Source organism: Cinclus cinclus, chromosome 31 (genome assembly GCF_963662255.1).
Source record: "Cinclus cinclus chromosome 31, bCinCin1.1, whole genome shotgun sequence".
Classification (NCBI taxonomy): Eukaryota; Metazoa; Chordata; class Aves; order Passeriformes; family Cinclidae; genus Cinclus; species Cinclus cinclus.
This window is the reverse complement of record NC_085076.1, coordinates 1810477-1836939: the sequence shown is the minus strand read 5'-3', so window position 1 is coordinate 1836939 and position 26463 is coordinate 1810477. Positions and strand designations below refer to the sequence as shown.

The following is a 26463-nucleotide window of genomic DNA, read 5'->3' as shown; positions in this document are numbered from 1 at the left end:
GGACAGGGGGTGAGCCAGGGGCTCGCCCGACCCCTCCCCCCACAGGTTTTTTTTGGGGGGGGGGGGTGGGGGGTTGTGGTCCCGACTTCGGGTATTTATTCTATTTATGAGCCGTTCCCTGGACCTTTCTAAGGAGTTTTTTTCAATTAAAAAAAAAAAAAATCACTTAGTCGTCTGGTGGTGACCGAGGGGAGCCCCTGCACGGGGCGGGAGGGGGGTGCTGAGGATCACGGGGGGAGCCCCAAAATCCTCCCCACGGCCGCCTTGGCACTGGCAATGCAGTCATTGACGGAGACCCCGCAGTAGGAGGCACCGATGAGGCTCAGGGGCAGCTCCTGCTCCTTCAGGAATCGCTGGATCCGCTCTGGGGGGACAGTGACGGCAGCTGGGGACACCCCCGGGGACAGGGGACACCCCCCGGGGACATCCCCGGGGACAGGGGACACCCCCGGGGACACGACTGGGGACACCCCCGGGGACAGGGGACACCCCCGGGGACAGGGGGACACAACTGGGGACACCCCTGGGGACAGGGGACACCCCCGGGGACACGACTGGGGACACCCCCGGGGACAGGGGACACCCCCTGGGGACACCCCTGGGGACACCCCTGGGGACACCCCTGGGGACACCCCCTGGGGACAGAGGACACGTCTGGGGACACCCCCGGGGACAGGGGACACCCCCGGGGACAGAGGACACCCCCGGGGACAGGGGACACCCCTGGGGACACCCCTGGGGACACCCCTGGGGACATCCCCGGGGACAAGGGACACCCCTGGGGACAGGGGACACCCCTGGGGACAGGGGACACCCCTGGGGACACCCCCGGGGACAGGGGGACAGCCCCGGGACACGACTGGGGACAGAGGACACCCCCCAGGGACAGGGAACACCCCCGGGGACAGGGGGACACCCCTGGGGACAGGGGGACACAACTGGGGACACCCCTGGGGACACCCCCGGGGACAGGGGGACACCCCTCTCACCAAGGCGCTCCCAGTGTCCCAGCGTGTACTGGGGAATGCAGTCCTGGGGAGAACAAAGAGGGGTGGGTGTGGACACAGGTGAGCCCCCTGCCCCCGGAAGTGTCACCCACCCAGAGACCCCACCCCCCCCGGAAGTGTCACCCACCCAGAGATCCCACCCCCCCCGGAAGTGTCACCCACCCAGAGACCCCACCCCCCCCCGGAAGTGTCACCCACCCAGAGACCCCACCCTCCCGGAAGTGTCACCCACCCAGAGACCCCACCCCCCCCGGAAGTGTCACCCACCCAGAGACCCCACCCCCCCCCCCCCACCCCCCCCGGAAGTGTCACCCACCTGCTGCACCCTGACCATGGCACGGGCGGGGGTCCCGGCCAGCCCCAGGTGGTCGCGCACGGCCGCCCGCGCCCGGCGCAGCAGCGGCTCCGGAGCCGCGGCTGCAGGGTCCCCAAAACTCTGCTGGAACCAGGCACCGCCCAGCATCACCTGGGGACACCCCAAAATCACCCGTCAGACCCCTCAAATCATCCCTGTCAGACCCCCCAAAATCATCCCTGTCACCCCCCAAAATCATCCCTGTCAGACCCCTCAAATCATCCCTGTCAGACCCCCCAAAATCATCCCTGTCACCCCCCAAAATCACCCCTGTCACCCCCCTAGCGTCACTCTATGTCACCCTCCTGGTGTCCCCAAAATTATCCATCACCCCCCGATGTCATTGTCACCACTGTTGTCATTCCCTGTCACCCCCATTGTCACTCAATGTCAGCCCCCAATGTCACTGTCCCTGTCCCCCCCGCTGTCCCTGTCCCTGTCCCCCCCGCTGTCCCTGTCCCCGTCCCCCCCCGTCCCTGTCCCCCCCCCCGTCCCTGTCCCTGTCACCCCCCCGTCCCTGTCCCCCCCGCTGTCCCTGTCCCTGTCCCCGTCCCCCCCCGTCCCTGTCCCCCCCGCTGTCCCTGTCCCTGTCCCCCCCCCGTCCCTGTCCCCCCCGCTGTCCCTGTCCCCGTCCCCCCCCCGTCCCCGTCCCCCCCCCGTCCCTGTCCCCCCCCCCGTCCCTGTCCCTGTCCCCGTCCCCCCCCGTCCCTGTCACCCACCGTGAGCCGCAGCGAGGGGCTCCCGGTGCTCCCGGGGGTCCCATCGAGCTCCGGGAACGCCACCGAGTCGTAGACGATGCCGAGGAGCGCGGGGTCCTCCGAGGATGGCACCAGGTGACCGAAACCCTGGAGAGGGCGGGGGAGTTGGGGTCACCACCGGGGGTCGGGGACACTCTGGGGGTCGGGGACACTCTGGGGGTCGGGGACCCCTCCTCTCACCGTGACGGGCAGCGCGGCCCCCTCGTACTGCAGGCTGACCACGGCCACGGACGCGGCCGGGATGTCCCGGAGCTCCCGAGCCAGCGGCTCCGCCTCGGCCGGCAGGACCCGGGCCAGGGCTGGGGACAGCGGGGACATGGAGGGGACAGCGGGGACACGGGGTTGGGGACAGAGGGGACACGGGGTTGGGGACAGAGGGGACACGGGGTTGGGGACAGCGGGGACATGGAGGGGACAGCGGGGACACGGCGTTGGGGACAGCGGGGACATGGAGGGGACAGAGGGGACACGGGGTTGGGGACAGCGGGGACACGGCGTTGGGGACAGCGGGGACATGGAGGGGACAGAGGGGACACGGGGTTGGGGACAGCTGGGACATGGAGGGGACAGCGGGGACACGGGGTTGGGGACAGCGGGGACATGGAGGGGACAGAGGGGACACGGGGTTGGGGACAGCTGGGACATGGAGGGGACAGCGGGGACACGGGGTTGGGGACAGCGGGGACATGGAGGGGACAGCGGGGACACGGGGTTGGGGACACGGGGTTGGGGACAGCGGGGACACGGGGTTGGGGACACGGGGTTGGGGACCGGCGGTCCGGCCGTACCTGCGGCCGGGAGGGCACTGATCACATGGTCAGCAGTGATGGTGTGGTCAGCTAAGGTGAGCTGGGGAGAGAGAGAGACGGCGGATACTGGGGATACTGGGGATACTGGGGATACTGGGAGGGGGTCCGGGTGACTGGGAACCACCCACAGGGATACTGGGAGGGGGTCCGGGTGACTGGGAACCACCCACAGGGATACTGGGAAGGGGTCTGGGTGACTGGGAACCACCCACAGGGATACTGGGAGGGGGTCCGGGTGACTGGGAACCACCCACAGGGATACTGGGAGGGGGTCCGGGTGACTGGGAACCACCCACAGGGATACTGGGAAGGGGTCTGGGTGACTGGGAACCACCCACAGGGATACTGGGAGGGGGTCCGGGTGACTGGGAACCACCCACAGGGATACTGGGAGGGGGTCCGGGTGACTGGGAACCACCCACAGGGATACTGGGAAGGGGTCCGGGTGACTGGGAACCATCCACAGGGATACTGGGAGGGGGTCCGGGTGACTGGGAACCATCCACAGGGATACTGGGAGGGGGTCTGGGTGACTGGGAGCACTGGGGAGGGGACAGAGATCACAGTGGGAGGGGGATGGAGAGCGGGGAGGGTGACACCGAGAGGGGACCGGGTGGCAGCGGCGGTGTCCCCACCTGCCAGCGGCCGCGGCGGTGACACAGGTGCCTCAGGGGCGCGTGGCAGCGCAGCTCGGCCCCGCGGGGGGACACGAAGGCCACCAAGGCCCCCGCCAGGGACTCCATCCCCCCCCGAAGGGACCACTGGCTCCAGCGCTCGGCCCGCGCCCGCCGCGCCAGGGCCACCTCCGGGCCCGCCCCGCGCTCACCTGAGGCGACAACGGCGACACCCGGGGAGGCCAGGGTGTCACCAGAGCCAGCAGTGTCCCCACGGTGTCCCAGGGCCAGCCCCTGCACTGTCCCCAGTGTCCCCACGGTGTCCCAGAGCCAACCTCAGCACTGTCCCCAGTGTTCCCAGTGTCCCCATGGTGTCCCAGGGCCAGCCCCAGCACTGTCCCCAGTGTTCCCAGTGTCCCCAGAGCCAGCCCCTGCAGCGTCTCCAATGTCCCAACAGTGTCCCCACCGTGTCCCCACCGTGTGGCAGTGCCAGCCCCAGCAGTGTCCCCACAGTGTCCCCACCGTGTGGCAGTGCCAGCCCCAGCAGTGTCCCCAGCAGTGTCCCCACAGTGTCCCCACCGTGTGGCAGTGCCAGCCCCAGCAGTGTCCTCACAGTGTCCCCACAGTGTCCCCACTGTGTGGCAGTGCCAGCCCCAGCAGTGTCCCCACAGTGTCCCCACCGTGTGGCAGTGCCAGCCCCAGCAGTGTCCCCACAGTGTCCCCACCGTGTGGCAGTGCCAGCCCCAGCAGTGTCCCCACAGTGTCCCCACAGTGTCCCCACCGTGTGGCAGTGCCAGCCCCAGCAGCACGGAGCCCCGGCGCCGCTCGGCCTGGAACAGGGCAGGGAAGCAGGACCGGACACTCAGGGCTCGGCTGTCCCCGGCAAACACCCCCCGGCACAGACTGTCCACGGCCAGCTCGGCCACCTGTGGGGACAGCGACGGTGACAGCGACAGCGGGGACAGCGACGGGGACAGCAGGGACAGTGAAGGGGACAGCAGGGACAGAGACAGGGACAGCGGGGACAGCGACGGGGACAGGGACAGCGGGGACAGTGACAGGGACGGTGACAGGGACAGCAGGGACAGTGACAATGGGACCCCACCCACCCCGGGGAGGCCCCGATAAGGCCGGGTGGGGTTTTGGGGTGAGCTATCAGGGTTTGGGGAAAGTTTTGGGGGCGTTATCGGGAATTTGAAGGGGTTATCAGGGTTTTGGGGGGGTTTATCAGGGTTTTGGGGGTTATGGTGTTTTGGGGGTGGTTATGGGGATGTTTTTGGGGGGGCTGATCAAGTTTTGGGGACTTTATCAGGGTTTTGGGGGTTATGGTGTTTTAGGGATTTATGGAGGGTTTATCAGGGTTTTTGGGGGGATTATCAGGTTTTGAGCAGTTCTGGGGAGGGGGAGGGTTGGGAGGTTCAGGAAGGTTTTTTTTTTTTGGGGTTTTGGGGTTTTTTTGGGGGGGGTTTTGGGGGGTCACACCCACCTCGGGGCCGAAGCGGCGCTGGGCGAAGGCGTGGGCGCTCTCGTCCGGCCCCGTCCCCGCCGGGGTCAGCAGATCCCGAACCCCACTCCAGAGCAGAGCCCGTGAGAACGGGGGGACAGCACGGAGCAGGCCCCTGGGGACAGCAGGGACATTGGGGACAGCAGGGACAGCAGGGACATTGGGGACAGCAGGGACAGCCCCCTGGGGACAGCAGGGACATTGGGGACAGCAGGGACAGCCCCCTGGGGACAGCAGGGACATTGGGGACAGCAGGGACATTGGGGACAGCAGGGACAGCCGGGACATTGGGGACAGCCCCCTGGGGACAGCAGGGACAGGGGTGACATTGGGGACAGCACGGAGCAGGCCCCTGGGGACAGCAGGGACATTGGGGACAGCAGGGACACAGGGGACAGGAGGTGGAACTGGGGACATGAGGTGACACTGGGGACAGAGGGGACAGCCCAGAGCAGTCCCTAGGGACACCACACGGTCCAGGGGTGGCCCTGGGGACATGAGGTGACACTGGGGACAGAGGGGACAGGAGCGGCACTGCAGACGGGGGCGGCCCTGGGGACAGAGGGAGGTGGCCCTGGGGACAGGGGACACGCACCCCAGCCCCGAGGGCAGGGGGTGCAGGGCCCCCCCCAGGTACAGGAAGCGGTTCCGGGCCGCCGGGTGGTCCCTGGGGACAGCCAGGACGTCACCGGCCAGCCCCAGCTCCGACACCTGTGGGGACACGGCGGTGACACTGCGGGAGGGACCCCGGAATGCACCCGGGGACCCCCAGAATCCTCCCAGGGACTCCAAAAAGTTCATACAGGGAACCTCCCCCCAAACCCTGGGGACCCCTCTGTCACCCCAAACCCAACCCTGAGGACCACCCCCCAAACACTGCGGACCCCCGCAGACCCAGCCCTGGGGACCCCCCCCCTCCCCGGCACCCCAAACCCAGCCCCAGGGACCCTGCCCAAACTCTGGGGACCCCTGTGAGACCCCAGACCCAGCACCGAGGACCAGCCCCCTCCCCACCTCCCCCCAAACCCTGGGGCCCCCCGTATCACCCCAGACCCAGCCCTGGGGACCCCCCCAAACCCCGAGGACCCCCCCCCCAGCCCCCCGTACCATGTGCAGGGTCTCGGCCCCCGCGGCCCCGGCCGGGCGGACGCCCCTCGGGCCGTGCTCGAACACGGCGCCCTCGGGGGTCCTGGAGCTCTGCAGCCACCCCCCAAAACGGCCACTGGCCTCCAGCAGCACCACCTGGGGACCCCCGGGACCCCCAAATCACCACGGGGACACCGCGGGAATTGGGGGGCTCAGGATGGGGATGGGGGAAGAACCCTGCAGGAATTTGGGTTCTGGGGGAATTGGGGGTCCTGGGAGCAGGGGGAACCCCACGGGAACTGGGGGGCTTGGGGGAATCGGGGGTCTCAGGAGGGAAAAGGGAACCCCCGGGGAATTGGGGTCCTGGGGGAATTGGGGTCGTGGAGGATTGAGGGTCCCGGGAGGGGTGGGAACCTCACAGGAATTTGGGTGCTGGAAGAATTGGGGGTCCCGGGAGAGAAAAGGGAACCCCCAGGGAATTGGGGGGCTCGGGTCTCACAGGGGATGGGGGTCCCGGGGGTGACACCGGGGGTCCCGGAGAAGCGCTGGGTGACCCGGAAGAGTGCGAATCCCGGAGAAGAACAAACACCGGGAGTGAATGGGAGTTAGGGGTCCCGGGATGGAGCGGGGGTAGAATTCGGGGGTCCCGCGGTGAAAAGGGGGGTGGGGGTCCCACGCTCACCTTGGGCGGGCGGGGGGCGCGCACCAGGTGGTAACAGGCAGCCAGGCCGCTGATGCCGCCGCCCACGACGGCCACGGTCCGCGGCATGAGGGGACCTGGGGCGGGCAGGGTCAGAGTGGCCACCGGGAGCCCCCGGGGACCCCCCGGTCCCTCCCTCACCGGTCCCGCGTCCGACCGCGCTGGCCACGCCCCTTCCCGCCGCTTATCAGGGGTAGAGGGCGGGGCTTAGGGGAGACGGACCAAGGAGAAGGCGCAGCGCGTTGATTGACAGCGCGTTGTGGCGGGAGGGAGCGCGCCATGGCGCTAGGCACCGCCCACAAAGTAACCGTCCAATCAACAGCCACGTGAAGCTCATGTGACCACGCCCACCCCTAATCACAGCGCAGCCCCGCCCCCGACGCTAAATCACGCCCACACATAAACCACGCCCATCGCACGCTGTCAATCACAGGCCCCACCCCTCCCTTTAACACCATCCCCCCCAAAACTTGGCGGTTTTTGGGGTTTTTTTAATAAATTTATTCACAAAACCCCCCGGGGCCGCTCGGGCTGCGGCCGCACCCCCCGCACCCCCCTCGCCGCGGGGTCCGGGAGGCTCCCGAGGGAGAGGAAGGAGGGGTTCAACCCCTCCCCCCCCCAACCTCCCAAAACTCCAGACCGGGGTCCGGGGGTGGTTGGGGGGGGTGGTCTCAGGGTCTGCGGCCGGGGGGCTCCTCCAGCTCGTAGAACAGCACGTAGCCCTCGCTGGACGGCACCTGGTTCTCGCTGATGGGCGAGACGCTGCGGGGACACCCTCAGCACCCACGGTGGGGGGGCTCGGGGGGTACCCCGGGCAGGGTGGGGGGCACGCTTTGGGTCGGGGGGGGGCACTGACCGGGAGTCGTTGTAGACGCGCCAGCCGGCCGGGTCGCGGCAGAAAGCCGTGTAGTGACCGTAGTGGACGCTGCCCGAGTGGTTGCAGAGAGCGTACAGGCTGTAAACGGGGCTGCCTGCAACAGGGGGGGGATCGGGCTGAGCGCTGCCAACCCCTCCACACCACCCCAAAAATTCCCACCCGGAATTCCCTCCTCACCCGCCTTCTCGCTGGCGAATTCCCGCAGGTTGAGCTGCTGCAGCGGGAAGTCCACGAAGACGGAGCATTTCTTGATGGAGTAGCGAGTGGTGGAGAACCGGTTCAGGTCTGGCAAGGGTTAAGGGAAAAGGGGGACGGAGGGGTGGCCCCCGAACCCCCCAAAAACCCCCAAAAATCTTGAGGGGGGTCCTCCCAGGGGTGCTGATTCCCAAAGGATACGGAGCACCAGGATGCGTGGGAAGCGCTGGATCGTCAACTTCTTGGTGCTCCGCGTCCGCTGCCGGCACTTGTCACACACCTGAGGGGACAGGACGGTCAGGGAGGGGCTGGGGGACAAACTGGGGGGCTCCAGGAGGAGTGGGGGAGGGGGGAGGAACGGGACACTGGGGTGGGGTCCATCCTCTCACCGGGGCGTTCTCTGAGTCCAGCTCCTCCTCCTTGGTGAAGAGGCTGAAGCAGTCGTGGAGCGAGACCTTCCCCCCGGCAAAGCTTTTCTGGAGGTCAGGGGCGAGTTTGGGGTGTCAAGGGGAGATTTTGGGGAGGGGGGGTGTGTTTTGGGGAGGGGTCTGAGAGGTTTTTGGGGATCCTACCTTTGGGATGGGCAGCGAGAGGTCGCAGAACACCTCGAAGGTGGTGGAGCGGTAGCCGCAGGCCTGGCACTTGAGGCAGCTCTTGAGCTGCCCCACAAAGAGATCTGGGGGACAAAGGAGCAGTCAGGGAGGGCACCCCCAGAGATTTTGGGGTCCCGGAGATGGGGGAGGACACCCCCATTGCCAGCGCTCACCCACGATCTTGCTGTCCTCCCTCTCCAGGTAGCGCTTCCACATCTGGTTGGCGCGTTCGTCGTCGCTGCCAGGGGTGACGTCGGGGTGAGGGCGGGGGTGAGCTGTCCCCAAAACCGGGGTTCCCCCTCCCCACCAGCCCTCCCCCCACTCCTCACCTGAGAGTTTCGGGGTCCTCCAGGGCCGGGGGTCTCCGTGTGTCCGACAGGATGCTGGGGGTACGCCGGCCCTTCCTGTTGATCTCCACGTGCAGCCGGTCCATGAAGAATTTGAGGAATTCCTGCGCGTCCTGCTGGCTGTGGGGACGGGGACACTCGGTGCCTACCCCGCAAGGGGTGGGGAGGGGGTCCCCAAAGATCTCGGGGCTGGGGGGGGGGCGGGTGGGAGGGTGCGTCTCACCTGTAGCCCGTGAAGGAGGGGACGTATTTTTGGAACACGGCCTTGAAGCGCCCGGGGTTGACGGCCTCGGAGGAGTCGGGGTGCCAGAGGGCGGCGATGACATCGGCGAAGGCTGCGGGGACACGGCGGGGTCAGCGCCCCGGGGGAGGTTGTGTAACGCTCCGAGGGGAGCTAAAGGTGTTTTGGGGGGGGGGGGGGGGGGGAGGTCGGGTCTGTCCCACCTTCGGTGAGCTCCTGTGGGGCGCGGGGGCCGGGGGGCTGCTCCTGCTGGAAGTCCCGGCGCAGGCAGTAGTCCCGCAGCGGTTTGGTGCTGCTCAGGCACTGCAGCACCGCGTTCATGAAGCACTGAGGGAGGCGGGGGGGGGGGACATGGGGACATCCTGGGATGTGGCAGGTCACGAGGGGGTCCCTCAGGGTGTCCCCCATGCCGTGTCACAGGTGTCCTGTGATGTCCCCAGGGGGATGGGAGCGTGGTGGGATAGCCACAAAGAGCCTGGGGGACACTGAGGTGACACCAAGGACAGCAAAGGGACCCCAGTCCCTCCCACAGACCAGGGTGGGGGGGACAAGAGGGTTGGGGACCGTGGGGACAGTGCTGTGGGGACGGGGGACATCCCCAGCAGGACTCGAAGCCTGGGGGACTCTGAGGTGACAGAGGGAACCCCAAATCCCTCCTGCACCCCAGGACAGAGGGACAGGAAGGCTGGGGACCGTGGGGACAGCGCTGTGGAGATGGGGGGGGGGGCTGCTCCGGGAATGTGACATCCCCGCGGGACGCGACCATGGCCACTGAGCCTGGGAGGACCCCGAATCCCACCCGCACCCCAGAACAGAAGCCCGGGAGGGGTGACCACGGCCACTTACCGTGTTGCCCAAATTCCTGAGGCCGACGTGGCCCGAGCCCAGCAGCAGCGTGTGGTGGGTCTGCGGGGACAGCGAGTGACACACCGTGAGCCGCGCCCCGCCTGCCCCGTCCCCCCGGCCGTCCCCCGGCGGCGGTGGCTTCACCTCGCCGGTGACCAGCAGTAGCCCCATGACCGCCGTGTGCACCACGGACTCGGAGATGTCGGTGGCCCGGCCCTGGAGCTCCCGCCGGGTCACCAGCGAGCGGTGCAGTTTCCGCGGCAGCTCCACCAGCGTGGCTCCCTGTAGCCCCGGCATGGTGGCCACAGGCGATGGAGGCACCGGCACGGTCCCCGTGGGACCGGTGACACCGCTGGCAGCCACCGGAGTGTCCCCTCCCCCTCTCAGCTCATTAGCTGATCCGATTCTCCCGGCTATTCTGGGCCTCGAGGGAGGCTCATCCCGGGGGGATTAATTAGCCGGAGCTATCCCGGGGGACAGCGAGAACTCGGAGGGGTGCCGAGGTAAACACCCCCCCCCCCCCAAAAAAAAAAAACAAAACAACAAAAACCTCCCCAATTTAACTCTAGGAGTTTCGGGGGGCTGGAGAGGCTGCGGGACCCCCCCAGTGTCAGCGCTGGGGACATGCCGAGGGGGACAAAGCCGTGTCCCGGTGCCCACATGGGATTTCGGGGATTACGATCCCCCCCCCACACGTGGCCGAGCAGGTGAGGTACGGGACGGGGGGGAGGAGGATACGGAAACGGGGAGGGGAGCGGCCACCCCCGGCCAGCTCAGTGCCACAGGGCTGGCACTGGTCACCCGCGGCCACCCCGGAGCTGTGCGGGATGGAACCAGTCACACCCAGAGCCACGGGGATGGCAGCGGCCACCGCCAACATTCCCCCACCCCCGAGCTGTGGGGGACAGCAGCGACCCCTCCCCAGAGCCGTGGGGGGGGGGGGGGGGGGGGGTCCCCAAAACAGCACTGGAGCGGGGACAGGTGAGACCATCACCACTGTCCCCACCCTGGCGATGTCACTGACCCCGAGAGGGGGTCTCAACACGACCCCAAAGCTGGGGACAGCGTGGGGGTCACCGTATGTCACTGAGGCCGGGGACACCGCGGGGACCCCGCCACACCCCCCGGGCCTCCCCAGGCTCTTACGGCCGCCGCCTTGTCCTCGGTCCGGCCGGGTGCGGGGCTGCCGGGGCCGTGGCCGTACGGGGGCTCGGTGCGGGTACGGGGACCGCCCTCGGGGCGCACGGAGAGCAGCGGCGGGGTGGCTTTGCCGTCGGGCCCGGGTGCCACTGTGACCCTACGGAGCGAGGAGCTCCTCCGGAGCGCCAGAGCACCCGCGCCCAGCGGGTGCCCGCAGTCCCTGAGCACCAGCCGGCTCAGCGCCACCGCCACGTCCTCGGCGCGGCTGGGGACACCGCCGCCACCGCCACCTCCCTGGCTCAGGTCCCCGATGCTGATGGATTTGGAGCGGGCCAAGTTGCTCCGGCGCCGCTCGGCCGCGCTGGGCAGCGAGAAGGAGGCGCTGCCAGGAACCTGCGGGGCTCCCCCGGGCACCCTGACACCGTGATCGGCTTTCACCGGCCCCCGGCGGCCCCCCGGCCCGCGGGGAGTTGGGTCCCCCCGCTTGGCCGCCCGGCCCCGTTCCAGCTCCAGCTTCTTGGGGCGGGGGTCGTCGGGTGGCGGCGGGGGCCGGGGGGGCAGCAGGCGCAGTTTGGGGGCCGGGGACAGCCCGTTGGGGGCCGCATGGCGCTCCTGGCTCAGCGCTCGGTGGCCGCTGGGCAAGCGGGCGCCCGGCCGGGGCTGCGAGGTCACCACGGAGCCGGGGTCCCTGGCTCGGCCCAGGCGGTGCTCCGAGGCCTGGGGCATGGCGGGGCCTGCGGAGACAGCGACGGGCCGGTGACAAGGGTGGCACAACCGCGGGGGTGCGGCAGAAGGGGAGGGGACGAGGGGACCCACCTGCTCACAGCCCCCTGCGCCCGGCGGCCGGACACAGCGTCCCGTCGGCGGGGGCCCTGCGGGGTGGATGGGGGGGGAGGACACGGGATCACCGAGGGGACCCCAAAGCCCGTCGGTTCCATGCAGGCTCCCGGTGGGTTCGGATCACTGGGAGCTGTGTCCCACCCCCAAATCGGGTCCTGCTGTCCGGGCCGGGGGATGCCGGAGGTGATGGGGGGGGGATCCCGGAGGAGCAGAGGAAAAATCCCCGCCTGTCCCCCGGGTAGGGGAAGGGGTCGCGGCGGGACCCCCGAGGCTTCTGCCGGGAAGGGCCCGGTGGGGGCGGCCAGGTCGCTGGGAAAGCCTCCAACCTCCCCCCCCCTCCCGGCCCGCGACCCCCGGGCTCAGCCCCCTCCGCTGTCCCCGGTCTCCCCTTCACTCCCCGGGCCCTGCCCCTCGCCCCAACCCGGACTCCCTCGAAAGGCGCTTCCCGCAGACCCCCCCCCCCCCCCCCCCCCTCACAAAATCCCTCCCGGTCCCCCCCATCACCCCGGTCCCCCCCGCCCCTCGGGGCCCCGCCCCCCTCTCCGGGCCGGGGTCCCTCACGGGGGGTGTCCCCTGCCCCCCTCCCCGCAGGCCCCTACCGGGCCTCCCCTCCTCTGTCCCGGAGACCCCCTTGAGTTGTCCCCGCTGGCACCCCCCCCCCCCCCCCCCCCCCCATCATCCCGGTACCCCCCCACCCCCCGGGGCCCTGTCCCGCACCCCCCGCCCGGCCCCAGGGCTCCCCTGGGGAGGGGTGTCCGCTGTCCCTGAGCCCCCCCCAGCCCCAACCGACAGCCCCCTGCACCCCCTACGCCCCTCGGCGGGGTCGCCCCGCAGTCCCCCCGCACCTCCCGCGGGCCGCCATGGCAACAACTCCCGCCGCACCCGCCGCCATCTTTGTTCCTCCCTCAGCCGGCCCCCGCCCCGGCGGCCTCGCCGGCGGTGTCTGCGCATGCGCCGCCCTGGAAGGCCACGCCCACAGACCGGCGTCGCCGTGGAAACCGCGCGGCGTCTTAAAGGGACCGCAACCCGCGCGGGTTTCTGTTAGGGCCGCGATGTGTTGGGGGACAGCGGGGGATGTTGGGGACAAATCCCCTCAGTGCCACCCCCAAAATAACAAACCGCGACTAATTCGGGGTCACTTTTTATTGGGGAGCAGCGGCGAAGCGGTGGGGAGGGGTGGGAGGAGCTGGGAGGGGAAGGGGGGACCCCCATAGGGGTGGCTCCCCCCATGTCCCTCCGTTGGTCACTTGTCCTTGTGCTGGATGAGGCCCCTTGGAGATGAGGTCCGGATCTCCACGGCCAGCCAGGGACCCAGCTGTGGGGACAGGGGTTACTACCGTGGGGGGACACCCCCATAACGTGTCACCCCCCCCCTCCCCGGTGTCACAACATCCTCCCCCTATAGGTGACAGCCCCCCCCCTCCGTGTCACACCCCCCCCGAGTGGGTGACAATCCCCCCTCAACCTCACACCCCCCCACTGTCACACACCCCCATGGGTGATGGCCTCCCCGTGCCCCCCCCATGATGTCACCTCTGGGTGTCACCACAGAGGTGACAACACCCCTGAGTGTCCACCCCTGACACCGTGACACCCCCAAATGTCACCCCTGGCACTCCCCCAGTGTCACCCCCCTTGCCCACTCACCCCCAGGGCCATCAGATGTGCCAGCCCGAATTTGGGGACATTCCTGGCCCAGAGGGGCTTGAAGTGGTCGCTGAGGCAGATCTTGCCCCCCCTGTGGGGTGAGGGAACTGTCACACCCCCTGAGCCCACCGGGACCCCCCCAGTAACCCTGGGACCCCCACCCCCCTTCCCCAAATCTCCTTTGGAGCAGGAGGGACCCATCAGTCCTTCCCCCCCTCCCCCCAACCCCAAGACCCCTCCCCAGGGTCCCCACTCAGCCCCAAGACCCTTCCCAAGCCCCCACCCCCCCCCCCCTCCAGCTCCAGAACCCCCCACCCCCCCTTCAAGAACTTCTCAAAGCCCTGGGACCCTCCCCAAGACCCCTCCCCAGGAATCCCCAGCCCTGGGACCCTCCCCAGAACCCCCCCTCAGCTTCACGACCCCCACCCAAACTCCAAAACCCTCCCTAGGACCCTCCCCCAGGAACACCCCAGCCTCAGGACCCCCCCTCAAATCCCCTTACCAACCCCCCCCAGCCATAACACCCTCCCTAAGACCCTCCCCACGACCCCACCCAGCTCCAGGACCCCCTCCAGGACCCCCCCAGCCCTAGGACCTCCCCCCCAAACCCACCGGTACATCTTGGCCGTTTTCCCGTCCAGCTCGGGGGATGGCGATTTCGGGGGCAGTGCCCGGGTACGTCACCGGGATCTGGGGGAGGGGGGGTGGTGTCAGCACACCTTGCGACCCCAGAACCACCCCCAAAACCCCTCCAGGAGCCCCCTCCTCACCTCGAACTCGATGTTGAACTCGTACTTGAGCAGCTCATGGACGTACCAGCACCTGCCGAACCACCTGCGGGAAATTCGGGGGGCACCGGGGCCCTCTCAGTGTGGGGACCCCCCCCACCTCACCCCTCAGACCCCCCCCCCCAAAACACCTCAGACCCCTCCCCAGGACACCTCAGCACCCCCTGGGACCCCCCCAAAATCACCTCACACCCTCTAAAGCACCTCAGACCCCCCCCCCCCAAAGCACCGAGACCCCCCAGGACCACCCTCAGTGCAGGACCCCCCCACCCCAGGACACCTCAGCACACCCCGAACCCTCCCCAAATTTCCCTCAGACCAGGGACGCCCCTCAAGACCCCCCCCCATTGCCATTTTATGGTCCAGGACCCCCTCCTGCCCTCCTCGATCCTGGGACCTCCCCCAGGCACCGGAGCAGCCCCGGGGGTGGGGGGGGGGGGTCACAATCCCGGGGTGACCAGAGCGGAATGGGGGATCCTGGAGGGTCCCGGAGCCCCCTCCCCACTCACCGGGTGCCCTCGGGGTTGGACTCCAGGCGGAACCAGTCGGTGTCAGCTCGTTTGTTGTTCTCCACGTACTGGGGGACATCGCGGGTCACCGGGGGGGGGATGGCAGAACCGGGAGGAGATTCGGGGGACATCGAGAAGGACACCGAGAGTATCAAGGGGACACCCGGGGGGACCGAGGGACATTGCGGGGGGGGGGGGGGGGGTCCGACACTGGAGGGCGGGGGGGAAGGACACCGGGAAAAATTCGGGAATGAGGACTTGGGGACACTGGGGAAACGTCGCGGTAAGACCCCGAGGACGGGACAGGGGAGAAGGGACCGGAGGGATGAGGACACCGGGGGAGCACCGAGGATGATGAACGGAACCACGGCCAGACGAGAAGCGTGTGGCGAGGACAGGGCGGAGCGCCGCGGACCCACCTGTATGAGCGCACGGTACTCCTCACGCAAGCGCTCGGCCCATCCCTCGCGGTCCCGCGGCCCCGCCGGCGCCCGCAGCAGAGGCAGCTCCGCCACCGCCCGCCGCGCCGCCGCCTCCGCCATGACCGGGCCCCGCCATGGCGCCCCGCCGGAAGTGACGTGGCGCCGCCACCGCCCGGCCCCGCGCCGCCATCTTGCGCGTGGGCGGGGCGGGAAGGCGACGCTGCCGTCGTCGCCATCTTTGGTGAGGGCACGCCCTACGCGTGAGGGCGCGGCGGCGGCGCCATGTTTGGTGCTGGCAGCCGGGATTGAGTTGGTTGGGGGTCAGCGACAGGGACACCCCCCCCCCCCCCCCCACAGGCCTGGGGACATTGCACACCTCAGGGACCCCCTCCCCACAGACGACAGGGACCCCCCGACAGGCCTGGGGACACTCCCCACCTCAGGGACCCCTCTCAAAACCACAGGGATCCCCCACAGTCCCTGCAGCCCAAATGACATCCGCAGACCCACGACCCCCCCCAGCCCCACTGACACCCCTTCAAAGCCCCAGGGACCCCCCCTATAGCACCAGGGGATTCCCCCCCCCAGCCCTCCTGACACCCCTTCAAAGCCGCAGGGACCCCTCCCCTCAGCTCCAGGACCCCTTGCCCCAGTCAAAGGACATTCTGGGGCCTCAGGGCTTTATTTGGGGGTCTTTATTTTGGGGCTCTATCGGGGGGCCACAGTGGGGGGGCTATGGGCTGTGTTGGGGTGGGAGATTGTGGGGGATGGGAATCTCAGGACTATACTGGGGGTCCTATGATGGGCTCAGGGCTGGATTGGGGTCCAGAGTGGGGGGGGGGGGGGGGGGGGTCTCAGGACTGTTTTGGGGTCCATCCTGGGGGTCTCAGGGCTGCATTTGGGTCCATTCTGGGGGGGGGTCTCAGGGCTGTATTGGGGTCCACGTGGGGTCTCAGGGCTGTTTTGGGGTCCATCCTGGGGGTCTCAGGGCTGTATTGGGATCCATCCCGGGGGTCTCAGGGCTGTATTGGGGTCCATCTTGAGGGTCTCAGGGCTGTTTTGGGGTCCACGTGGGGTCTCAGGGCTGTTTTGGGGTCCATCCCGGGGGTCTCAGGGCTGTTTTGGGGGTCCATCTTGGGGGTCTCAGGGGCTTCCCCCCTGCCCTTCATCCTTGCCCAACCGCAGCAGGGACGAGAAGAGCCCCAGCACGTTGTTCTGCAGCTCCCGGGCCAGCGGTTCCAGCTGTTTGTTGGCCCGGTCCAGGTACTGCCTGCGGGACACAGGGTGGGTCAGAGGCACGGGGGGGGGGGGGGGGTCCCGGGTAGGAGGGGGTCCCAAGCCCCCCCCCCCCCCATACTCGGCCTGGCTGCGCAGCTCCTCCACCTGCAGCTTCTGCTGCAGCTCGCGGGTCACGAAGTCGGAGAAGCTCTGGAAGTGGCGAGTCAGGAAATCCTCGCTGGCCGCGGGCTCTGAGCCCTCGCTGGCCACGTCCCGCCGGACCAGCGCGGCCCCGAGGCGGCCGGTGGCCAGCAGGAATAGCAGGGTGGCTACCGGGATCTTCATGGCTGGGGGTGGGGGGATATCGGCATGGGATTTGGGGGAGGTGTGGCACTGCTGTCCCCACCGTCCTGTCCCATTCCTGCCCCATAGCCCCAGGCCAGCCCCACAGGAACTGCCAGCCTCATCCCACCCCTCACATTCCAATGCCTGTCCTGATCCCCGTCCCGGACCCCCACCCCAATCCCAATGCCCACACCCCATTCCTGCCCCACATCCTAATCCTGACCCTTCACCTAATCCCGACCCCACATCCCAATCCCTGCCCCACATCCCAATCCTGACCCTTCACCTAATCCCGACCCCACATCCCAATCCCTGCCCCACATCCCAATCCTGACCCTTCACCTAATCCTGACCCCACATCTCAATCCCTGCCCCACATCCTAATCCTGACCCTTCACCTAATCCCGACCCCACATCCCAATCCCTGCCCCACATCCCAATCCTGACCCTTCACCTAATCCTGACCCCACGTCCCAATCCCGACCCCACATCCCCATCCCTGCCCGACACCCTGACCCTGTCCCCATCCCTGTCCCCGTCCCCTCTCACCTGGGCAGGTGCTGCTGCAGCTTTGGGGTCCTCCCTCCCCAGGCCCCGTTTTTATCCCACCTCAGCCCCCGCCCCCTCCCCAGGCAAACACGGCGGGGCCGAGGGGCAGCGCGGGGGGGCCCCGTGTCCCCTCCCGGGCCTGTCCCTGTGTCCCCAAGGGCCACCAGGGGATGGTGGCCGTGGGACTGGGGCCGGGCGGGCCCCCCGGGGCGAAGGTTGTCACCTGCAGTGTCACTGACCCTCGTCCCCCCGGCCGGGAGGGGGACACTGGGGACACCCCGGGCTGGGGCCAGCGCTGGGGACACGCGGGCAAAGGGCAGTGGTGGCGCTGGCGACAAAAGGTCGGAGTCCCCCCGGTCACCGGTGGGGATGGGGGACAGGGACATGGGGACAGCCCAGGGGACAAGGAGGGGAGTGGCGACAGCAGAGGTGGCGCGGGGAGGGGACAGTGGGCTGAGGAGATGGGGACAGAGGGGACATGGCGGGGGACACAGGGAGGAATGTGGGAAGGGGACATGGGGTGGGGGGGGGGTTCAGAGATGTGGGAAGGGGACACGAAGGAGGTGTTGGGACAGAGCCAGGACGGTACAGACATGGGGGGGGGGGGGTGACATGGGACACACAGGTGGGGACAAGAGGGGATATGGGGTGGGGGAGATGGCGTAGGAGGGAACATGGAGTAGGGGGAGTCCAGGGATGCGGGGAGGGCACATGGGGGTCACAGGACAAGGGGGACAGCGCGGATTTGGGGACGCGCGCGGGACAGGAATGTGGCGCGGAACGCGCACGCCACGGAACGTCTCCGCTTGGGGGTGGGGGGTCCGGAGGGGTCGCATTCCGGCGCTGTCCCGCCCTCCCCGCTCAGCCAATAGGAGGCGAGCGTTGCCCGCGGCCAAGATGGCGGCGGCGCGCCCCCTGAAGGCGCTCCGGGCGGCGCCGCCCGCGATGGCGGCGGCCGGCAGGGGCCCGTAGGGGCCATGGGCAACGCCGAGGGCCGCGCCCCGCGCCGGGCCGAGCCTCGCGGCAACCCCGGCAGCTTCGATGAGCTGCACCGGCTCTGCAAAGGTGCGTCCGCGGGGAGCGGGGACAGCGGGGTCAGCGGGGCAGGGGGGACAGTGGGGCTGGGGGGGGACAGTGGGGCTGTGAGGGGCTGTGAAGGGACAATAGGGCTGTGAGGGGACAGCGGGGCTGTGAGGGGACAGCGGGGCTGGGGGGACAGCAGGGGTGGCAGCTGTGTCCCCAGGGGCGCTGGTCCGGGTGGTGTCTCCAACAAGGGGTCGTGGGTGTCCCTGGTGGGGGTGACAGCGGTGTCTGGGAAGTGACAGCCATGTCCCCAGGCGGGTGACAGCTGTGTCTGGGGGGTGTCTGGGTGCCCCGGGGGGGGACAAAGGTGTCCCCAGCCGTGTCTGGGGGGGTCTCTGGGTGTCCCTGGGGGGTGACAGCCGTGTCCCCAGGCGGGTGACGGCCGTGTCCCCCCAGAGGTGTTCCCGCCACAGATGGAGGGGGTGAAGCTGATCGTCACCAAGACCCTGAGCAGCCACTTCCAGGTCTGGGAGGGGACACGTGGGGACCTGGGGGGGGATCTGTGTGTCCCCCCTGCGATGTCCCCTGTGACCCCTGGTGTCCCCGCAGGTGACACACACGGTGCACATGAGCACCCTGGGCCCCTCCGGCTATCGCTTCAACGCCACCTACGTGGGGGACCGCCAGCTCGGACCCACCGAGGTGACACCGCGGGTGGCACCGGGCTGGGGGGTGGCCTCAGGTGGTCACAGATGTTGTCACCCATTCTGGAACCTCGTGGTCACCCCCAGGCCACCAGTGACCCCAGGGCCGTGGGATCATTGTGGTCATCTGTGACCCCAGGTGGCCCCAGAGTGGTTGGTGGCTTTGGGGTGATTGGTGGCCCTACGGCACCGGTGGCCCTGGGGAGGCGGGTGGCCTCAGGGTGGTCCTGTGGTCATTGGTGGCCTAAGAGTGGTCAGTGGCCTTGGGGTCATTGGTGGCCCTGGGGCGAGGGGTGGTCCCAGGTGACCTTGGGGTCTTCGGTGGCTTTGGCATGGCGAGTGACCCCAGGGTGGTGGGTGGCCTCAGGTCATTGGTGGCCCTGGGGTCACTGGTGGCTTCAGGGATATGGGTGATCGTGGGGTGAGGGGTGGTCCCAGGTGGCTCCGGGGTCATCGATGGCCACGGGGTTATGGGTGGTCCCGTATGACCCTGGGGTCATCAGCGGCCTTGTCATCACTGCTGAGCTCTGGCCACATTGGTGGCCTCGCTGCGGCCCGGGGCCGTTGCGATGGCCCTGCCAGCAGCAGCACAGAGCCGGGGTGGCTCGGCGGTGGCCGGGCCGTGTCCGTCCCCACGCCCACGCCGCGTGTCCCCAGGTGTTCCCCACGCTGCTCGGGGACATGGACAGCGCCGGCAGCCTCAACGCGCAGGCCCTGCACCTGCTGGGCGAGCGCCTCCGTGCCAAGGCCGTGTTCCAGGTGAGCCCCACGCCCGCCGCGCCCGACCAACCCTCTGCGGGCCGCCCTCACAGCCCCTCGGCGGTGCCACCGCTGTCCCCTGTCCCCAGACGCACCAGGCCAAGTTCGTGACGTGGCAGTTCGACGGCGAGTACCGCGGCGACGACTGCACGGCCACGCTCACGCTGGGCAACCCCGACCTGCTGGGCGGCTCCGGTGAGCGAGAGCCCGGCACGTGGCCCCGGTGGCCCCGTGGGGACGCCGCCGCTGAGGCCACCGCGCTGTCCCCGCAGTGATCGTGGTGGCCCATTTCCTGCAGAGCGTCACCGCCCGCCTCGTGCTGGGCGGGGAGCTCGTCTACCACCGGCGCCCCGGCGAGGAGGGGGCCATCCTGACGCTGGCTGGCAAATACTCGGGTAGGGACGCTTTGGGGACGCTTCGGGGACACCCTGGGGACGCTCTGGTGGTGCCACCTCGGCGCTGCTTCTCTGTTGCAGCCCCGAACTGGGTGACGACGCTCAACGTGGGCTACGGGGGGGCTCACGCCAGCTACTACCACCGGGCCAACGAGCAGGTGGGTGTCCCCTGGGGTCCCCTGTGGTGTCCCCGGTGTCCCCGCGCCCCCCCCCCCCCCCCCATGACCGCGGTGTCCCCCACCAGGTGCAGGTGGGAGTGGAGCTGGAGGCCAACACGCGGCTGCAGGAGACCAACTTTGCCTTCGGCTACCAGCTCAACCTGCCGCGAGCCAACGTCGTCTTCAGAGGTGGGCCGGGCTCCTGGTGGCTTCTGTCCCCAGCTGTCACCCGCTGGTGGCACTCAGCTGTCCCTCCTGTCCCCTGCAGGGCTCCTGGACAGTAATTGGAGTGTGGGGGGGGTCCTGGAGAAGAAGTTGCCCCCCCTGCCCGTCACGCTGGCCCTGGGCGCCTTCCTCAATCACTGGAGGAATCGTTTCCACTGTGGCTTCAGCGTCACCGTGGGCTGAGGGGACAGCAGGGGACAGTGTGGCACTGTGCTGCTCAGGGAGCCACCGGGCTGTGCAGGTGGCACAGGGACACGGCGGGCTGGGGACAGCGAGCGACAGCACCACGAGAGGGCTGCAGGTGGTGGCCACAGGGGGCTGGGGGTCCCCGTTGTCCCCAGTGCCACCCCCTGAGGGTGGCTGCTGCCATGGGGGGGCTGGGGGTCCCCGTTGTCCCCAGTGCCACCCCCTGAGGGTGGCTGCTGCCACGGTGGTCTGGGGGTCCCCGTTGTCCCCAGCGCCATCGTGGCCGTGCCTCAGTTTCCCTGCGGTGACACACGCGGGAGCCCGGATAAATAAAGGAGCTTTACTCTGTGCCCAGTGGGGGCCGGGGGTGACATTAAGGGACCCGAGGGTGACATCAGGGGCCGGGCTCAGCTGATGATCTCGGAGAGCAGCGGCGTCATGGCCGACAGGTCCTGGATGTGCAGGATCTGCCGCGTGTTCTCCACCTTCAGCGTCTGCAGCTCCGTCAGCAGCAGCAGCAGCTTGGCGTACAGGAACCTTGGGAGGGGGACAAAGGGGACAGCCAGCCGGGCGTGGTGGCCGTCCCCACCTCCTTGGGGACACCGCCAGCCCGTCCCGGCGCTCACCTGCCCTCGCACGGGGGGTGCTGGTGGTCGATGTAACTCTTTAGGGTCAGGGCCACCTTCTCCTGGAAGTGGTCGACGACGTCGCGCTGGGCGATGCCGGCGTTGTCTGGTGGGGGCGCGGGGTGACATCAGCGGGGCTTTGGGGACAGCAGGATGTCCCTGAGTCCCCCCCCGGGGCGGCTCACCTGGCGAGAAGAGCAGCATGGCCTGCAGCAGGGCGTACTCGGCCTCGTGCAGCCGCAGCCGCCGCAGGCTCTCGTGGAACTTGAGCAGCGGCTCCAGGTAGACCTGCTGGAACCCAGCTGTGGTGGGGGGAACCCCAAAAAATCCTGGGATTAGGGTGGGGAGCGCTTTTGGGATCGGGGAGACCCCGCCGTGCCCAATCCCTGCTGTGCCACCAGCCTGGAACACCGAGTGCCACCTCCAGGGACACCTCCGGGGGTGACCTCTCCAAACCTCCCCAGGCAGCCTGTTCCAAAACATTTTCTCTTTTCCAGGAGGAATTTCTCCAAATTTCCACCCTGAGCCTCCCTGGGCATGGCTGGAGGCCCTGTTCCCTGGGATCAGATCCCAAAATTCCCCCTGGCAGAGCCCAAAATTCCCCCTGAATCCCCTTTTCTCCAGGATAAGCCCCCCTCAGCTCCTCCAGGGTTTTCCATCCCAAATCCCCCCTGACAGATCCCAAAATTCCCCCCTGGACCCCTCCTTTTCTCCAGGCTGAGCCCACCCCCTCCCCAGGATTTTCCAGGCCCTTCCTAAATTGAGTGACCAAAACTGGACACAGCCCTCGAGCTGTGGTCTCACCGGGGGACAATCCCCCGGTGGCCACGCTGTCCCTGAGCCAGCCCAGGTGCCACCCTGGGCACACCTGGGCACACCTGGCTCATGTCCAGCCGCCGTTCCCTCGGCTCCCTTTGTGTCCCCCGGGGAGTCGTTGCGACAACACAGGACCCTGCTCTTTGTCCTGCCACCCTCCTGTCCTCGTGGGTCCCAGCCCCGCGGAGCCGTGTCCCCAGGTGTCCCCAGGTGTCCCCAGGTGTCCCCAGGTGTACCCAGGGCCCCGTCGCGGATGGTGTAGCAGCGCTGCCCGCACTCCCAGGCCTTGGTGTCGGCGTTGAAGACGGTGTTGAAGCGGATCTGGCAAATCCCCAGCGTGGCCCCTTTCAGCAGCGAAATTTGGGTGTCCAGGGACAAACTCCTGGCGGGAGGGGGGACACGGCCGCACGTCACGGGGGTGGCACCGAGCGCCGTCCCCGCCGCGTCCCCGCCCCGCGCACCTGAACACCGGGATCTCCTTGGCGAATTTGATCACCTGCTGGATCATGAACGTGCTCAGGTCGGCGAACTGAGGCAGCAAAGACAACACGTCCGGCGGCGCCTCCTCGCACGGCGACGGCGACGGCGACGGCGACAGCGACAGCGACAGCCCCGTGGGGACAGCCGGAGCCGGCGGGCCGGGCACGAACAGGCGCACGGCGGGCTGGGGACACGGGGGGACGGGGCACGGTGGCTGTGGGGACAGGCAGGACATTTTTGGGGACAGTCTGGGGACACGTGGGGACAATCTGAGGGTCTGTAGGGATAGGTGGGACATTTTTGGGGACAGTCTGGGGACACGTGGGGACAATCCGAGTGTGGGGACAGGCAGGACATTTTTGGGGACAGTCTGGGGACACGTGGGGACAATCTGAGGGTCTGTAGGGACAGGTGGGACATTTTGGAGACAGTCTGGGGACATGTGGGGACAGGCGGGACACCAGGGAGATTGGCTGGGTCACCTCTGGGGACAGCCACGACATCCCCAGTGATGGCCAGGGCTGGGACAACCACGGGGACAGGGGCGTCACCCACGGGGACAGGGGTGTCCCCAGCTCACCCAGCAGTGCATGAACTGGGAGAAGCTGGAGTCGAAGGTGCGCTGGTGGGCGGCGATGAGGAGCTCGATGAGCTCCTGCTGCTCGCCCGTCAGTCCGGCCCGCTGGCCCCGCTGGCCCCCGAGCTGGCCCCGCTGGCCCCCGAGCTGGCCCCCGAGCTGGCCCCCGAGCTGGCCCCGCTGGCCCTGCTGGCCCCCGAGCTGGCCCCGCTGGCCCCCGAGCTGGCCCCGCTGGCCCCGCAGCTCCCGCCGCCGCCGCAGCGCCTCCTCCGACATGATCACTGCCGACAGCGGGGACAGCGAGCGGTGACACCAGGGTCTCGTGGTGTCCCCCCACGCTGTCCCCTCTCTGCCACACCCCCTGCTGCCACCTCTGTCCCTAGCTGTCCCCTCCCCTGCCACCCCACCCGGGCCGCTTCTCTCTGTCCACCCCATGTCCCCTTTATCCCACCCTCTTCCCCCGTGTCCCCCGCCCCTGTCCCGTCTGTCCCCCTCATCCCCAGGTGTCCCCTGTGTCCCCCCACCATCCCCTCCCCGCCATGTCCCCTTTGTCCCCTCCGGGTCCCCCACCCCTCTCTCCTCTGCTCCACGTCCCCCCGTGTCCCCCCCGTGTCACTCACTGTCCCTCCTCATGCCCACATCGAGGCACTTCTGGAGGCGACAGGCCTGGCACTGTCGCCGCTTGGCCTTGGTGACAGGGCAGCGCCGCGCCAGGGGACACGTGAACCGGACACCTTTGATGACAGAGCGCCTGCGGGGACACGGCCGCTGTCACCGCGTGTCCCCAGGGACAGGGCGTGTCCCGTCTTGTCCCGCCCTGTCCCCACCCATGGGACCGCCCTGTGCCACCCCCTCCCATCGCAGCCCGTGGTGTCCTGTCCCATCCTGTCGCCACATCCCGTCTTGTCCCCTTGTCCCATCCTACCCTGTCCCGTTCATCACGTTTTGTGCTTTCCATCCATCCCATTCTGCCTTGTCCCTTTGTCCCATCCCACCCTGTCCCTTCGTGCCATCTTGTCCCCCCCGATCCCTTTCCCCATCCCATCCTATTCCATCCCATCCTGTCCTTTCCCATCCTGTCCCACCCCTCCCATCTTGTCCCCAACCTTCTCCACTCTGTCCCCTTGTCCCATCCCGTCCCATCCCATTATCCCATTATCCCATCATCCCATTATCCCATCCCATCATCCCATTATCCCATCCCATCCCATCCCATTATCCCGTTATCCCATTATCCTGTTATCCCATTATCCCATTATCCTGTTATCCCATTATCCCATCATCCCATTATCCCGTCATCCCATTATCCCGTCATCCCGTTATCCCGTTATCCCGTTATCCCGTTATCCCGTTATCCCGTTATCCCATTATCCCGTTATCCCGTCATCCCATCATCCCGTTATCCCATTATCCCGTTATCCCGTTATCCCGTTATCCCATCCCATTATCCCATCCCATCCCATCACATCCCATCCCATCATCCCATCCCATTATCCCATTATCCCGTTATCCCATTATCCCGTTATCCCGTTATCCCGTTATCCCGTTATCCCATTATCCCATCCCATTATCCCATCCCATCCCATCCCATCATCCCATCCCATTATCCCATTATCCCGTTATCCCGTTATCCCGTTATCCCGTTATCCCATTATCCCATTATCCCATTATCCCATCCCATTATCCCGTTATCCCATTACCCCATTATCCCATTATCCCATTATCCCGTTATCCCATTATCCCATTATCCCGTTATCCCGTTATCCCGTTATCCCATTACCCCATTATCCCGTTATCCCGTTATCCCGTTATCCCATTACCCCGTTATCCCGTTATCCCGTTATCCCATTACCCCGTTATCCCGTTATCCCATTATCCCGTTACCCCGTTATCCCGTTATCCCGTTATCCCATTATCCCATTATCCCATTATCCCGTTATCCCATGATCCCGTTATCCCGTTATCCCGTTATCCCATTACCCCATTATCCCATTATCCCGTTATCCCGTTATCCCGTTATCCCATTACCCCGTTACCCCGTTATCCCATTACCCCGTTATCCCGTTATCCCGTTATCCCGTTATCCCATCCCGCGCTGTCCCCACACCTGAAGAAGCCCTTGCAGCCCTCGCAGCTCATGACGTGGAAGTGGTACCCGTTGGCCCTGTCCCCGCACACGGCGCACACCTTGTCCCCGTCGGGCTCCGTGTCCCCAGGGGGGTCCCGGGGCCGGGGCGTGCGCTCTGTGCCCAGGGAGGGGCTCGGCAGGGACACGGCTGGGGACAAGGGGACAGCGGGGGGGTGACACAGCCGGCGGCGGCCCCCGCGTCCTGTCCCCTCGAGTGCCGCCCTGTCCCGCGGCGCTGTCACCCACGCGCACCCGCCCGCCGCCACGGTGTCCCCTCCGCTCGCGGTACTGTCACCCCTGTGTCCCTGTCGGTCCCCGCGTGTCCCCTCCTGTCCCCGCGTGTCCCCGTCGGTGGCGGTACCTGAGCCGGTGTCCCCCGGTACGGCTGGTGACAGGGGATTGTCCCCACGCAGTGAGGGCACATCGGGTTCCCGAGTGTGCCCGTCGGTCCCTGTGTGTCCCCTCCGGTCCCCGAGTGTCCCCTCCATTGTCGCTGTGTCCCCGTCGGTCCCGGGAAGGGCCCGGTGGAGTTTGAACCTTGAACTCGAGCGAGGCCGCGACAGGCGGGGACAGAGCGCAGGGAGGAGGGGACAGGTGACACCTGGGGGGACACGGGGACAGGCGGGGACAGGGGAGCACGGGGATGGCAGTGGGGGGGACAGAGGGACACGGGGATGGCAATGGGGGGGACAGAGGGACACGGGGACAGGACGCGGTGACGGGCTGGCACGGAGGGGTCAGGCAGAAATGTCACCCGTGCGTGCTGAGGGTGGCACTGGGAGCCCCACAGGGGACGCGGTGGTGGCCGTCCCGTCACTGCTGTCCCCACAGGAAGGTCCCTGTCACCAGCCCCACGCGGATGTCCCCATGGTGGCATCCCCGGGCAGCCCCTGTGTCACCCTGTCCCCACGTGTCACCCCACCCACCAGGAGGGTGGCACTCGGGGTGGGGGGGCTCACGGTCACCCCGGTGTCCCCACACTCCCTGAGATCCCCT

The 26463-nt window shown here is 68.0% G+C and overlaps 5 protein-coding genes across 11 annotated transcripts; 1 reads left to right on the top strand and 4 right to left on the bottom strand.

The window, feature by feature from the left end:
- Positions 1 to 119: 119 nt before the first annotated feature.
- PPOX (protoporphyrinogen oxidase) lies at positions 120 to 7001 on the bottom strand. 3 transcript variants are annotated; one of them, XM_062511320.1, is made up of 12 exons: positions 6816 to 7001; positions 6155 to 6289; positions 5643 to 5758; positions 5030 to 5399; positions 4325 to 4469; positions 3565 to 3755; positions 2909 to 2969; positions 2301 to 2419; positions 2082 to 2207; positions 1324 to 1473; positions 990 to 1032; positions 120 to 364 (listed from the first exon to the last, which is right to left on the bottom strand). In XM_062511320.1, exons 1-12 carry the CDS (start codon positions 6900 to 6902, stop codon positions 228 to 230), a joined length of 1680 nt encoding a protein of 559 aa, XP_062367304.1. In that variant the 5' UTR covers positions 6903 to 7001; the 3' UTR covers positions 120 to 227. The 3 variants fall into 3 exon arrangements, with proteins under 3 accessions (XP_062367304.1, XP_062367305.1, XP_062367303.1); XM_062511321.1 differs by having other exon boundaries at positions 5030 to 5162; XM_062511319.1 differs by having other exon boundaries at positions 5030 to 5758.
- Positions 7002 to 7318: 317 nt separating this feature from the next.
- On the bottom strand, positions 7319 to 12813 carry USP21 (ubiquitin specific peptidase 21). 3 transcript variants are annotated; one of them, XM_062511312.1, is made up of 14 exons: positions 12758 to 12813; positions 11889 to 11944; positions 11079 to 11806; positions 9933 to 9992; positions 9290 to 9413; positions 9069 to 9180; positions 8828 to 8965; positions 8672 to 8736; positions 8478 to 8581; positions 8295 to 8381; positions 8107 to 8185; positions 7888 to 7995; positions 7690 to 7804; positions 7384 to 7595 (listed from the first exon to the last, which is right to left on the bottom strand). In XM_062511312.1, exons 3-14 carry the CDS (start codon positions 11796 to 11798, stop codon positions 7505 to 7507), a joined length of 1803 nt encoding a protein of 600 aa, XP_062367296.1. In that variant the 5' UTR covers positions 11799 to 11806; positions 11889 to 11944; positions 12758 to 12813; the 3' UTR covers positions 7384 to 7504. The 3 variants fall into 3 exon arrangements, with proteins under 3 accessions (XP_062367295.1, XP_062367296.1, XP_062367297.1); XM_062511311.1 differs by having other exon boundaries at positions 7319 to 7804; XM_062511313.1 differs by having other exon boundaries at positions 7466 to 7800.
- A 236-nt stretch (positions 12814 to 13049) lies between these two features.
- UFC1 (ubiquitin-fold modifier conjugating enzyme 1) lies at positions 13050 to 15412 on the bottom strand. The gene is given in 7 exon segments (XM_062511452.1): positions 13050 to 13227; positions 13560 to 13650; positions 14172 to 14206; positions 14208 to 14249; positions 14330 to 14393; positions 14857 to 14924; positions 15276 to 15412. Coding segments are annotated over 7 exon segments (495 nt in total). The 5' UTR covers positions 15399 to 15412; the 3' UTR covers positions 13050 to 13155.
- A 2914-nt stretch (positions 15413 to 18326) lies between these two features.
- Positions 18327 to 21173, top strand: TOMM40L (translocase of outer mitochondrial membrane 40 like). 3 transcript variants are annotated; one of them, XM_062511432.1, is made up of 9 exons: positions 18327 to 18455; positions 18870 to 18937; positions 19023 to 19115; positions 19775 to 19876; positions 19966 to 20071; positions 20149 to 20271; positions 20353 to 20429; positions 20516 to 20618; positions 20698 to 21173. In XM_062511432.1, the coding sequence occupies exons 1-9, from the start codon at positions 18368 to 18370 to the stop codon at positions 20835 to 20837; spliced, it is 900 nt and encodes a 299-aa protein (XP_062367416.1). In that variant the 5' UTR covers positions 18327 to 18367; the 3' UTR covers positions 20838 to 21173. The 3 variants fall into 3 exon arrangements, with proteins under 3 accessions (XP_062367416.1, XP_062367417.1, XP_062367418.1); XM_062511433.1 differs by lacking the exon at positions 19775 to 19876; XM_062511434.1 differs by lacking the exons at positions 19023 to 19115; positions 19775 to 19876.
- A 74-nt stretch (positions 21174 to 21247) lies between these two features.
- NR1I3 (nuclear receptor subfamily 1 group I member 3) lies at positions 21248 to 25955 on the bottom strand. The gene is made up of 9 exons (XM_062511248.1): positions 25447 to 25955; positions 23960 to 24090; positions 23536 to 23620; positions 23343 to 23439; positions 22744 to 22946; positions 22519 to 22664; positions 21652 to 21768; positions 21467 to 21572; positions 21248 to 21377 (listed from the first exon to the last, which is right to left on the bottom strand). Exons 1-9 carry the CDS (start codon positions 25953 to 25955, stop codon positions 21248 to 21250), a joined length of 1524 nt encoding a protein of 507 aa, XP_062367232.1.
- Positions 25956 to 26463: the final 508 nt, after the last annotated feature.

Coding starts and splice junctions, on each gene's coding strand:
- NR1I3 (XM_062511248.1), bottom strand. CDS start 25,955: ATGGAGGGGACACTCGGGGACCGGAGGGGACACACAGGGACCGACGGG. Junction 24,091..25,446: donor GGCTGCAAGGGCTTCTTCAG/GTGTGGGGACAG, acceptor GTGTCCCCGCAG/GCGCTCTGTCATCAAAGGTG. Junction 22,665..22,743: donor AAGGAGATCCCGGTGTTCAG/GTGCGCGGGGCG, acceptor CCCTCCCGCCAG/GAGTTTGTCCCTGGACACCC.
- USP21 (XM_062511311.1), bottom strand. CDS start 11,798: ATGCCCCAGGCCTCGGAGCACCGCCTGGGCCGAGCCAGGGACCCCGGC. Junction 9,181..9,289: donor CCCACAGGAGCTCACCGAAG/GTGGGACAGACC, acceptor GTGTCCCCGCAG/CCTTCGCCGATGTCATCGCC. Junction 8,966..9,068: donor CCCTCCTTCACGGGCTACAG/GTGAGACGCACC, acceptor CCGTCCCCACAG/CCAGCAGGACGCGCAGGAAT.
- PPOX (XM_062511319.1), bottom strand. CDS start 6,902: ATGCCGCGGACCGTGGCCGTCGTGGGCGGCGGCATCAGCGGCCTGGCT. Junction 2,420..2,908: donor CAGTGCCCTCCCGGCCGCAG/GTACGGCCGGAC, acceptor CGCTGTCCCCAG/CCCTGGCCCGGGTCCTGCCG. Junction 1,474..2,081: donor GCCCCTCGCTGCGGCTCACG/GTGGGTGACAGG, acceptor GGGTGTCCCCAG/GTGATGCTGGGCGGTGCCTG.
- TOMM40L (XM_062511432.1), top strand. CDS start 18,368: ATGGGCAACGCCGAGGGCCGCGCCCCGCGCCGGGCCGAGCCTCGCGGC. Junction 18,456..18,869: donor GCTGCACCGGCTCTGCAAAG/GTGCGTCCGCGG, acceptor GTGTCCCCCCAG/AGGTGTTCCCGCCACAGATG. Junction 20,272..20,352: donor GCTGGCTGGCAAATACTCGG/GTAGGGACGCTT, acceptor TCTCTGTTGCAG/CCCCGAACTGGGTGACGACG.